This window comes from Protomyctophum parallelum, assembly GCF_964188405.1.
Source record: "Protomyctophum parallelum genome assembly, chromosome: 21".
NCBI lineage: Eukaryota > Metazoa > Chordata > Actinopteri > Myctophiformes > Myctophidae > Protomyctophum > Protomyctophum parallelum.
In genome coordinates this window covers 18,265,940-18,279,240 of record NC_139713.1, presented here as the reverse complement: position 1 = coordinate 18,279,240, position 13,301 = coordinate 18,265,940, and the positions used below count along the sequence as shown (strand labels likewise).

At 41.9% G+C, this 13,301-nt stretch overlaps 1 protein-coding gene across 1 annotated transcript in view; it reads right to left on the bottom strand.

The window, feature by feature from the left end:
* LOC310878857 (leucine-rich repeat transmembrane neuronal protein 4) overlaps positions 1–11,592 on the bottom strand; it is a gene marked incomplete at both ends in the record, with an annotated part of 133,511 nt that extends 121,919 nt beyond the window's left edge. The window contains 2 exons of the mRNA XM_083793274.1: positions 7,207–8,765; positions 11,586–11,592. Coding sequence (XP_083649400.1) covers positions 7,207–8,765; positions 11,586–11,592 — 1,566 coding nt within the window. The remainder of the gene's footprint in view (positions 1–7,206; positions 8,766–11,585) is intronic.
* Positions 11,593–13,301: the final 1,709 nt, after the last annotated feature.

Sequence of the window (13,301 nt, the reverse complement as noted above, 5' to 3'; positions counted from 1 at the left end):
CACATTCTGTAGGCTATAATACACTGCAGTATTTTTATGGGTTTTCTTAAGCAATTGATTAATGTACTCCTTTGCGCTGCGTAAATATGCCTCCTCCTCCGTCTCCAACTGTGTTCAGCTCCTCACCCGCCACATTGTTTGCTTCATTTCCTTTATTTACTGCAGATTATGATTCGCACCGAATCGTAATCAAGTGCGATTGGAAGCGAAGCGAAACCCCCGTTAGAATGCGGTTCTTTGATACACATTAGGATTCGAATGAGCCTTCACACCTGCCAAACAAAGTGCACTTTCTGAAAATGCGCAGCAGGATTCGTTTTAATCGCAGCAAAGCTCTCTGGTGTGAATGTCACCTTAGATGAGCTACTGCAACACATAATGTCTGTCCTTCCCTTCTCTACGACCGGGGTTCTCAAACTGGGGGTCGCGACACCTCGGGGGGGGGGTCCCGAAATTATTTTGGGTTTTTCTTTTTCTTTTTGCAACTGAATGGCTGAAAAATGGAACTTTAGAGTTTACATAGTACACATAATGCATGCATAAACTTTCCTTAATGATTATATCTGGTTTCAGTATTTATTTATGATGTAAATTTCGGGGGTCGCTGGCCAAAGTTTTTTGAGAACCCCTGCTCTATGACACACTGGTCATCACTCAGCTCAGCTGACAGTTTTTGCATTGAGTTGTACTGTAATTCTGCTGTTAATAAATACTTCAATCAATCAATCAATCAATCACTCCAAGTGACTCTTCCCTCTCCTGGTTCCAAAGCCGTAGAATGACCTCACCCCTCAGTCAGGACTGCATACTCAATCCCCCATTTCTACTGCAGTCTGAAAACCCACCTCACCTCCAAGCTCTCTTCATCCCTGCCTATTTTGATATTACTTATACTTTGCATAATAGAATGTTGGTTACTTGTTACAGTATGCATTGTCTGTATACACAAAATGATAAATAGTTTGCTTAGATACATGTTGAGATGCTAGGCTTGATGTTTACCTTGGTATTACTTTGTAGCACTTAATTGTTGCCTTTGCACTCCATTTACTTCATCATTTACCCTGTTGTTTGTTGACTAGGGTTCGAGTCATGTTCTCTTTCTAAAGCCCTAACCACACCAAAGGGTCGCCATGCAACTCCTTGGGTCCAAAGAGTTGCAAGGAGTTGCATGGTGACCCTTTGGTGTGGTTTGGGCCAATATTGAATTCCATGCATTGAATCACTAGGGTCAACGTGCAACAGGACATATCACACCGCTGGGACAACGCTAAAACCGTCTCGACCCTTTGGTGTGGTTAAGGCACTCTGGATAAGAGCGTCTGATAAATATTCCTCAAAAAGAGTATTTTACTATTTCCATCATTTTTATATATACAAAAAAACTGAACCTTGAGCCCCATTTCTTTCTGTAGGTATCGAGGAAAATTTGAGAGTGTACTACGAGTGAGTAGAACAAATGCACAGGTTCACTACCAAAACGACAAAAGGAGATGAGCCTGTATTAAACCATGAATTGTAGAGCCAATAAACATGCACTTAGGTCGCTTTGCAGGAACTAAAAGTTGTAGAAGAAAGCAGTACCGAGTCTGGCTTTATTTACAGGTAATGCGATTTTGCTATATTGGTGATCCAACACCCTCATTAAGCATGGATCAAACGGTACGGCGAGGACCGGCGGCATGGAACCACAGTGTGTAAGAGACAGGATTAGGCGGATGAGAGGGATGTTCTCTCACAAGTGGTGTGTTTGAAGTCCCCCGCATGCCTAATTGTCGACCTAAGACCCTAGCATCTCGAAGTTCATGCCGTATTACAGATCGGTTTCTTGCCCTCCCAGTGTTTGTGTAGTGGTGGTGTTGTTTTCTAAGCAATTAACAATCTGACACTGTGACCTTGAACTGAAGAGGCAGACAGATGAGAGAGAGAGAGAGAGAGAGAGAGATAGAGAGAGAGAGAGAGAGAGAGAGGCTGATTTGTACTACTAGTGAATGCACAGTACAGCTATTACAATGTCTTTATGACAGTATTCATTTTAGCTTAACAATCCGGGGAAGTGGATTTTATACACTGCATTAAACCATTCCAGTGAAATACTTAGTGTATGTAGATTATGCAATTAAAAAAAACGAACTAACAAGCTACTGACTGTTATTTCCCTACCCACCAACTGCATTTACATTGTAAACTGCCTAATAAGTTAATCACAAAATAAATAAAAATGTAATGAAATAATATAAACTGGGATCTGATACTGGAATAGGTTCTGATATTGCCTTTGGATGTTCACATTATCTGTGACAGTGACAATAATTTTCTGATCGGATCCAGAGATGTAATTTTCTGTAAACGTATGATGTGACTTCGTCTTCAAGGCTGCTTATAAAAGTTTCCATGCCCGAAGGGCTGAGAACGTATTGTTTTTCTGTCCGTTTATTATAATCTTATTCCCTCTGCTTTTCACAAGTTCTCTTGAGACGGTAAATGGCAATGCTGGAGACATAAAACTCATGAATACTAGATCAATTCAGATATGATCTGCAAACTCAGATATGCCAAAGAATTTCCCAGTCAGCCAGATGATATAATGCAAAAATTAAAGGTTAAAACGTTCAATATTTGAAAGGCTCCTACACCGTAAATGTGACTGGAACCACATTTGGTTTGCATATCCAGGCCATATCACCATTTGGATCGTTTGTAAAACACTTTTTTACGACTTGTTGTATCACTTCTTGATGGTAGTTGTGATCCTAGTTCCTACGCAGACGCACGTTACTTGGTACTTGTTCAACTGTAATTTATATAAAAATGATAGTAAATTAATGTTATTTAGAGCATGTTGTTTAGATAGATGCTAGGTTTGACGAGCTGGTATCATAGTTACTTTTTTGTAGCTTTACAGTATTAGCTCTATTTGCTTGACCAGTCATTTCTTGACTAGGGTTCATTGCATTTACGCCAATGTTGCACTTATGAGTAAAGGTCGCTATGGATGAGAACATAATGCTAAATAAATTACTAAATTGTAAATTGAAAAACCTATATAAATTATGATTGGATTGAGTAAATCTTGTGAATATTGGTGTGTGGGGGACATAATTCAAAACGTTTATAGGATTTTGGTATTCCAATGGAAAGTGTATGCTACAGTATGTTCAGGCTTTGACGATAGATGAAGTAAAGTTCTGACCTCTAAGGAAATATGTCCATGTGAGCCCAGGAGTGTTACACTGTGCCTGGAGGTGCTCTGCTCACAGGCTCCTTCCATAGCCTTCTTGTGCACTTGTTTTGACTTTAATATCACAATCCATTGGGGGCCTTGTGGAGGGAGTGCTGGGGGCAGTTTTGTTTTTTATCAAGGTTAAACATTCGACAGGATGAAGTGAGCTCCTCAGGAGCCAAGCTGGGAGAAAGTTAGACCAGTCAAAACAGATGACTGGACTAAGAAATAGCCTAGTACTCAAAAAGTAGCCTACCAATACCACAATATGCAATACCACAATATGTATTCAGAATGTTAAATCAGTAAAAGTACAAAAGTATTTACCCTATACCCATCACATTATTGGACAATAATTATTGATCATTAACCACTTATACCATTACTTATACTTGAAAATGTCAAATCTGCAGTACTGCAACCTCACAGCGCGTCAAAACGTATCACATCGTGACACGAGCTTGTATATCTGCTATTTAAAAAATAACTGAGATTTATAATTGTATTCATTATTAACAATCCAATGTGTGCAAAGCAACTAGTAACTAAAGCTGTCAAAGTGGAGTAAAAAGTACAATAATAGCCACTATAAAAGCTTAAATTATAAAAAAGAAAATTAAGGAAAAAATGAAAGAAAGATTTGTGTCAAAAGGTACTTCAGAATTGTACTTAAGTAACGTACTAGAGTACATAGTCCGCCATTAGCTGCCAGCTGGACATTGGTCAAAGAGGCAGGTTGAATTCCCCTGGTGAGGAAGTGTCTCTGTGCCACTGTGGGACACTGTGTGGCTCGGTGGATAATGCACGGTGCCTCTCAACAGGATCAGAATGGGCTGTGATTGTGATTCTAGGTAGCCTAGGCAGGAGTGTCAATAATAGGAGAAGAGTACTTTATACAAATTGGTGTTGGTTAATTAAAGAGGATAACATCTACTTGGTTTATCTGATAGGGACTAAACTTTTCAGTGCTGGGAAGGTTGCATTTGTCAAGAAAGGTGAGTTGGTGCATTATCTGCAGGCAATGTAGAAGCTTTGCTCTCACAAATACGACCTGGAGGCTGACAAAGGTCAATATTTTGAAGAGTAGTGCTGTATTTGATACACCATGGTATTAGATAACTGAGGGGAAATATACTTTCCACTCAGAAAGAACCTACAGTACTATTGCTAACAGTCAGACCTCAATCCTATAGTTAAAGCTGTATGCTACAAAGAAGGGAACATACTGTATGTCCTTTGAAGTAGTGATCCAAGAACCATATCTGGTTGGTGCAAAAAGAATGCAGAGAACAGAGAATAATACAGGCGGTGTGGTGATGAATTCAATTTCTGGGATGCTGAATGACAGTTCCAGAGCACGTTGACGAGACGGAGACACGCAGTTATTTCCCCAGAAACGTCAAGAAGGGGGAAGTGGATTAAATGAGTACATAGTGATGAGTCAAAAGTGCTAGGAAAAGAAATTCAGGATACTTGGGGGAGGGGGGAAGTGACACAAACAAATTATCATGTTTTATTCCTTCCCAGTACTATATGGGCTCTCTCAGATAAGGTCCCTCGTCTCTTTGTCACTAAATATTCCTGCAGCGAAGGAAGTAACCTGGGTCTGCCAGCTTCAACTTAAAGCTCCAGTATTTCTAGTGTTGTAGTTGTTGTTGTTGATTGTGTTACTAGCTGTGTTCTGTGTGTCCTATGCCAACCTGTAGTGCTACACGGTACATTCACACTCCCAGGTCATATGGTGATGGTGACCAGTTGGGAAACACCTACAGCAGTGTTGATTTCGTCGACCAATACCTTTTTTCACTGACAAAAACCAATTGGAAACTAAATGAAAACTGATGACTAAAACTAAGAATAAATATATTGACAATTTAGTCAACAAATAAAAACTAGACTAAAATGTTTGGAAGGGACTAGTGGACAAGAGATCCAAGTCATTTTACACTGCATGCTGAAAATAGCAGATCTACAAGATCACAACACGTCGCAGCGCGGCGCGTGGTGAGCTTGTAGATCGGCTATTTTCAGCAAGTGTAAAAACAGTCATTACGACGGCATCAATGCCCGCCAAAATACCTTTTAGTCAACTAAATCAACTGTAGATTTAGTCGACTAAAATAGACTAACACTAAAACATTCCAGGTGACTAAAACGTGACTAAAACTAAATGAAAACTATTCAAGAGACTAAAACTAAAATAAAAATTAGCTGTCAAAATCAACACTGCACATCAGGCCCTGTCACATCACGTTTCACGTCCCTTAACTGACAATGGAATGTGGAGGTGCCTTTCTCACTTCCAACTCGAAATAGGGTCAGTAGCAACATTTAAAACAAGGCAGGCGTGTCGTCGGAAGTGGACTTGAGCCCCATGAGGCACACCTGAGCAAGGCGCTAGCCGAGCGAGTGTCCATATCGAGCAGTCCCATATCTGTGTCAGCATACAGATATTTGGGAATCATCATAAAAAATAGAGCATGGCGCAATTAACTCCTTGTTCATTTGAAAGCAAGTGGAAAGTAATTTGCTTCCTATTGTTAATGAATCTTGCTTCATTTGCCAACAGCCTCTCTGGCAGGTATCTTCCATAGGTTTACACTGAAGCTGCAAGGTGTCTATCTAAAACTATTGCTTTGATAAAATCATTTAAATTTTTGTTTTTATAATACAATATTAATTGTAGTCCATTTTGAAAATTGCCTCCACACAAATTGCCTCTGTGTGGCGAGGTGAAGATTTCAAAATATACAGAAGAGAGCGAATGTTAGTGCTGCATGTCATGTACACGTCAGTGTAGCTGCTGAAAGGAAGAGGGACAATGGTGTTCCCATAATGCTGTTTTGAAGTAATTGACTTGCCAAGTACAAGCCGTTTCAAGCCGTTTCAAAAGAAAGGAGTATTGTGCTTGTGTCGGTTCGGTTTGTGTGTGTGTGTGTGTGTGTGTGTGTGTGTGTGTGTGTGTGTGTGTGTGTGTGTGTGTGTGTGTGTGTGTGCAAACATATATATCTGTTTGTGCGCATGTGCCTATGTTAAAGGACATCTTTGCAGATCATACTGCATTGTGAGGAGGTGACAGTGTGTCACAATGCATTCTGTGTTGAGAAAGCTCTCTCTCTCCTTCTCAGTTCTAGAAAATTGCTGCCACAAGTTGCCAGCACTTCATGTAGGGTGGGCAGTGATTTTCCAGTGCTGAGTGATCTCCTCACAAAAGAACAATAGAAACCAGCTAATACATATCAGCAAATTTGCCCATTAAAGATAATTAAAGCTAGATGTAAAAGCATGTACTTTACCATAGGTGCATTATGTCATGTGTCAAGTATTTTCCTATAATTACACTCAATCAGCTATGTCGTGACAAATATGAAGCCATCTGCACAGACGGACTTCTATTCTGTGACAGGAAGGTCTATTATTATGCACTCAGTTGTAAGTCAAACCGTTACACAGTGTCCACGAGTGACCAATCCACTATTTTCTCCCCACACAATATAGAATCAGGCCGTGAATTGAGGTAGAGAAAACGCACAAAGCACCAAGCCACTGTGATATGCAAGCAACTGAATATATAAATAAAAACAGTACCTAAACAAGCAAAAAATATTTTCACAAACAAAGCCAGCAGCATAGTTTACATGGGCAAGATTATGCAGAACAGGAAATGTGCACTGTTCAGTAATCGGTCTTGTGTATGTATGTGTGCTTCAACCACCATTGTTTTCTCAGTAGAGAATGAGGGTATAAGTGAACAAACTAACTTGTCTCTAAAAACAAGAGCTAAAGTAGCTTGTTAAACAGAGTTGAATATACTCTGCTCCATCCCATAACAAACCCTGTGTACTCCTGCATAAAGAGAAGCTACGAGGTCAAGTTACAGACTTCTACCAAAAGCAGTGTACAGTAAATACAGTAATTACCTCAGGTCGCATCGCTGTGGACAGAGTTTTGTGTAGGAGGGGTGGTGGTGGTGTGAGTCATACCTCGCATTCTCGGGAGCCTGAGATGGTGTAGGTGCAGGGTCCGGTTCCATTGACAAGCACGTCCATGGCCTCCGAATTGGTGGGCTTGTAGTCCACATAGTACTCCTGCAGAGGGGAGCTCAACGTGCGTTCCGTCTCCCTAGCTTTCTTGCGGCGTTTGCGGGCGGCAGCCGAGTGCTCCTGCAGCTGCTTGACGCTGCTGGGGTAGCGCTTCCAGGACACGTAGATCACCAACAGGATCATTGCCACGGACAGGAAAAGGGCGACGCTCCCGGCCACAATCTTATGAAAGGACACGGGCTCCAAATCTTGCTCTGGTGGTGGCACTGGTGGGGTGACCGGTGGAGAGGTGGGGCCTCCGAGGAACCCTTCTCCTTTCTTTCCGGGCCAAGTGGGCGAGGCAGGAGTGACCGGACGACGTTCGGTCTGGGCGGGGACGCTGGATGGAGTCGGAGGAACACTTACAGCAAATGGTGTGACTGCACTTGAACGGCAAACACTGTGAGCTGCAACAGCATCCATAACTTTCTCACCCTGGGATTCCTTGGGCGAAGCACAGATCATAGTGGTCTCCTTTACTCCTCTGAAGTTTCTCAGCCAGGACACAAGAGGGCAGATGGCAGGACCGCAATCCCACACATTCCCAGCCAAGCTTATGGTAGTCAGAGAGATCCAAGCAGCTACTGCTTCTTGCGAGACATTGGTGAGCTTGTTAGAATCCAGGTTGAGGGTCTGGAGGTTGGGGAGGCATTGGTACACCACAGCGTCCACTTCTGTTAGGTCATTCCCAGACAGATCCAGTTTATGGACGGAGGTCCATGTCCAGGTCAGGCCCTGGCTCATGGAGCGAATGCGATTCCACTGCAGGTACAGTGCTCCCAGATTGTAGAGGCGGGGGAAATGAGAGAAGTTGATCTTAGAGAACTGGTTGTGCTCCAGGTGCAGCTCAGTGAGTTTCACAAGACCTAAGAAAGCATTCCGGGTGATGCTACGCATGCGGTTGTAGCCCAGGTCTAGGAACTCTAGATTTCTGCAGTCTTGGAAAAGACGTACTGGGATGCTCTTCAGGGAGTTGGAGCGCATGTGAAGGCTGAGAAGTTTGCGCAGACCCTGGAACTGCCCTATCTGCAGGGCCTGTAGCTTGTTGTACGATAGGTCCAGATTACGCAAATTGGGTACTGGGTGAAATGTGGTATTGTGGAGCGAAGTGATTTTGTTAGAGCTCAGGATTAATTCTTTGAGCCTGCGGACTCCTTGGAAGGCCATTCCGTCAACGGATGCGATGTAATTGTGGTCCAGGTAGAGCCAGATGAGCTGGTTGAGGCCTACAAACTGACCCGCTCTGAGACTCACAAGGCTGTTGTAGCGTAAGGAGAGGCCCTGGCAGCCTCCTGAGAGGTTCTTGGGGACATCGCGAAAGGCGCTGGACTCACAGTAGACAATCTTCCCATCACAGCGACAGCTCTTTGGGCATGGACGCTCACTCAGAGATGGAGTTGCCGCCAGCCACACTTGCATCAGCAGTGGCACCACCAGCCAGCGCCGCCGCCTGGCAGAGCCTATATAGAAAGGAAAAGAGAGATGGGGGGAAGACAAAGGGAAAGACAGTGAGCAGGTGAAATTATTGAACAGCACCAATTCAAACTTTTCTCCTCCTCTACCTACTACAGTATTGTGGCTTATTCTGAAGTTCAGTATGCCTGGTAAGCAAATTAAGAAGATATGGCCCCCCCACAACCCACCATGACTTGAAAATGTCCTCTGGACCAGTACAATTGTGCATTTATATAGTGCTTTTATCCAAAGCGCTTTACATAGATTTATACGCCTTGCGGTTCCCATCCGGCTGCTCTACTGGCCACTCTACCCCTGAGCCACTGCCGCCCCCTTTGCTGATACATTTAGGGGAGCTTAACATAATGGCACACATAAAAATCATTGATATTATGTACCATGTGCACTCGGGGCCCTTGCTGGCCAAGTGGTCCAGGCGCATGCCACATATAGGCTTTGGCCTGACAGCGCGTCGCGTGTTTAAGTCCCGTTCATGACGACCTTTGGTGCATGTCTCTCCCCTTCTCTCTCTCCCTCTTTTCTGTCAGTCTTCACTTGATACTATCAATAAAAGCAGAAAAGCCAAAAGTAAATCTTTACAAAAAAAGAAAATAAAAAGCTACCACTATATTCATCTATTTCTTGTTTAAAAAGGGGGGAGGCTCTTCTTCCTTTTTAGTGGCAATTTACCAATTTGATCCAATGAAATTGTGAGTGCTAAAACAAATACATTAACAGACAAATTTGGAAATGGAACAATATCAAATTGAAACAGATTCCCTTTCCTGATTGCATGGAATTGGTAAAAATGTATTTTCTGTTCATTAAAAAAGCTTTCAACCAGTGGTCCTTGAGGGGGTGGTCACCAGATTGGTAACCAAATTGACCCTTATTACATATTTAACTCTAATTGTGTTGACTGTGTTGTGTTGAAAATGTACAAGAAGTCAACACAATTAGAGAATGTAATATAATTGTTATTTTGATTTAGCCTGTTATCTCTGCTATGGTACCACATCAATACAGCATGGATCCAGCGTTATCCAGCGATAACAATCCTTTCGTTTTGGGACTGCAAGGCTAAATCTCATCAAATGGTGGTCCGTGGCACAAATGCCAAACAAATAATGAGCCTTGATTTGAAAAGGGCTGAAAACCATTGCTCTATATAGCAATGATTATTTTCAGAAAGAAAGTTTGTTTCTGACCTAATTAAGACTTCGACCCCCCAAATGAGGTAGAAACATGTCGAGGGGGGTGGTGAGTGGTGACTACAGTGGACAACATAATTTCTTAAACATAATGTTAGTTTGACGTGTCATCTACGATCTACATCAGATCTAGACTGGAACTCCCATATGCTTTTTATGGCATAGGCAGCTCCCATCAGGATCCGCCGGGAGAAACTAGGCAAAGCTGCGTGACATGAGACTAATTAATTAGAGCGACAGAGAGAGAGAAGTGTGTGTGTACGTGTGTGCGTCAATTTAACAAAAGTGCAGACGAACAGAAATCAGCAGAGAGTGAGCGACGTTTGCGCTACTTTATGCCGAATTGAAGTGGCCTCTGCCTCAGACTTTTTTTTTCTCTCTGGAAATAAAAACGTCTGGGTTTCTGAGGCTACATCAGATCTAACTCTCTCACTCCAATAATTGGAAGTGGCTCGTGTTCCTCATTACACAACAACAGGACAGGCACACAGGAAGAAAGGACCATACAATATTCAGTACACATTACAATAATTCATAGAGCTCCCTAGCCGTAGCTTCCCTGTTCTGCCTGTCTGAAAAGGAACATGACAGCTAATTTCAAGAAATAAACGCCTATAAGGTCCTAAAGACACACACATTACACTACACACTTCAATGAATGACTAGTCTGAGTCCATATCAGTGCTACACAACGCTACATTCTGCATCAAGACCATTAAACACATTAAAATAATATTAAGACACGTTTCCAGCCTGCATCATCATTCACAATACAGGAATGTATATTGGCTTCCTAACTGACTGACAGCATTATTGTTACTGGAAAATGGAAATAAACAGAGTACATAAACAGAAATAACATCACATATTATAAATACATGATACCAAATGGTTCTGTTTCAAAAATAGCATATTACTATTATAGTGGGTTGGGATTATTGCAATAATAACATCCTAAAAGTCACTCAGTAGCAGCATGGAGCTTCTGCAGTCACCATGTTAGCTTTAGCTGACTAGGCTAAACTGCTAAGCAGGACATTACTACACCAAACATTGTGGAGAGTGGAGACACATGGTCAACTTTTCCTCCATTGAAATACCCCCTAGTGGTTACACTACTTCATGTATCTAACCCACTTTATCTCACCTGCAACAAGACAAGTAAACACAAACAATGTTTCTGTCCAGGCTGTATCATTCACAATAATACAGGATGTTTTGGATTGTTGACTGCATGGAGTAACAGAATCCTGTATAGCCCACTAGGAGTGTTCTCCCTTGTGGCACAGTGGGAGCCACAAGGGGGCACAGTTCCTTTGTCAAGGAACACAATTACTATTAGTAGAAAAGACTTGAACTCCCATGAACTTGAGGAGGAATAAATGATAATGAAATAAATAAAGAACAAAAATTGGGGGTGGCTTAGGTTATCCTACACTCATGTACGCGCACGAACGCGCACACACACACACACGCATGCACAGACAGACAGGCCGACGGTTTATCTCAATACAAGGCCAAAACTTGCTAATAGAACAAGGACACCCCAATTCAGAGGACGAGCTAGGATTTTAAACTGCTGAAGTGAACAGGATGAGTATGATTACAGTTTACCGGACATCTGGTATGAAAAAAAGACAACAAATGCATTTGTGTGCGTGGCATGAGTGCATAATGATGCATGATTGCCACATTGTTTTATAATAGAACCCATTTTGTTCAGTATAACCAGCAATGAAAGGGTAGGCCTACTGCACAAAAATAGGCTCTTCAGAATAATCCTTTATCATGTTGATTGGTTCAGCTGGCTGGCAATAAATCAAAATGTACTGTAGTGTAGGCTACTCAGAGGCAACATAATATTCAGTGGTGAGTGTCGTGCATGGTGCCTCGGTAGAGTCATGGGGCTTTGGGACAGTTGATTAGCCTATAATAAGCTTTTGTGGAGATGCAGTCTCATTATAGAATTTCAGTTGGAGTTGGTGGTGGAAAAAGTGCTCAATTGTTTTACTTAAAGGGCCACTTTTGCAACCAGAGCTTATTCCAATGATGTCTAGGACACAATAAACACTTTCCTGGGGGTTTTTATGTGTGCAATATGTTTTTTTGTTGTAGTTGATATTTTAGTCATGACCAAAAACCTGTCATGAAAATGGTCACTTCCTTCCTGGACTACAAAGTCACACCTCCATGCAGCCGCTCTCCACAAGGAGGGGAAGTGCACTAAAGCATTATGGGCATTGTAGGAATTCAGCAATCCAGTCAAACACACAGTCTTCAAATGTTGTCTGGCCATAGGGTGCAAATTTCTAATTGTGCTACTGTGAAATGTAGTAAAAGTAACAATACTTTAAGTAAATATAAGTATTGGTAGGAAAATGTACTTTAAGTAGCAAAAGTAAAAAGTACTCATTATGCAGAAGGTCCCATTTCAGTTTACAAAATGTATAAAATCATACAATCTCACAATGTGTTGCATCACTCGACGCATTGTGAGTGTGTAGATCGGCTATTTTCAAATGGCCGAAATGTATATGGGGACGAAGTGGGTAATGTAGCCTATATGTTTTGTAATGTAGCCTATATGTTTTACAAAGAAAGTAGTAAGTTTTCAAATAATTGTAGTGGAGTAAAAGTATAATATTTTACTCTGAGATGTAGTGGAGTAAAAGTATTGGAAATTGTTTTTCAAAATGAAGGCGCTAGAGTGCCCAGCAGATGAGGCAGATTTTATTCTGAAAAGCCCCGCCTTCCAATAATGCTAACGAGATGCTTTGTTAAGTCTGAAATTAGGACAGAACATCTGCGTTCTGATCAAAACCATGGACAGCGCTGTAGATTCGCTGTAGATTCAGAGATAATAGCAAGTTTTGTCGGCCCGTAAATAAGGAAGTGAATGGCTGCGCGCATGCGCAAAACATGTCCGGGAGCTCAGAGCAAAGCGTAATTGCCTAGCAACGGGAGCTGTCAAAAAATTTGATTTTAGCGATCCGGTTTTATACCATTTAAAATAACCTCCACACGTCCTGGGCCTTCTACGGGAGTAGGCTAATTATAAAGACGTCTGGGGAAATAATGGCCAAAATAAGTGTTAAGTACAGTACTTAAATGTACTTAGTTACATTCCACCACTTAGTGAAGCTGGAACCATGGCTGCTGTTGTGAAATCTCTTTAGGGCATCCCTGTCGGATGCTTCATCTTCAAATGCATGTACATTGTTGATTTGCGATAGCGCAACTTGATGTAACACAGCTTGCATTTGACCTGGTTGTCATTACTACACAGAACTTCTCCGTGCAAATCTCAAGATCTTTGTAATGCTGTGTAGC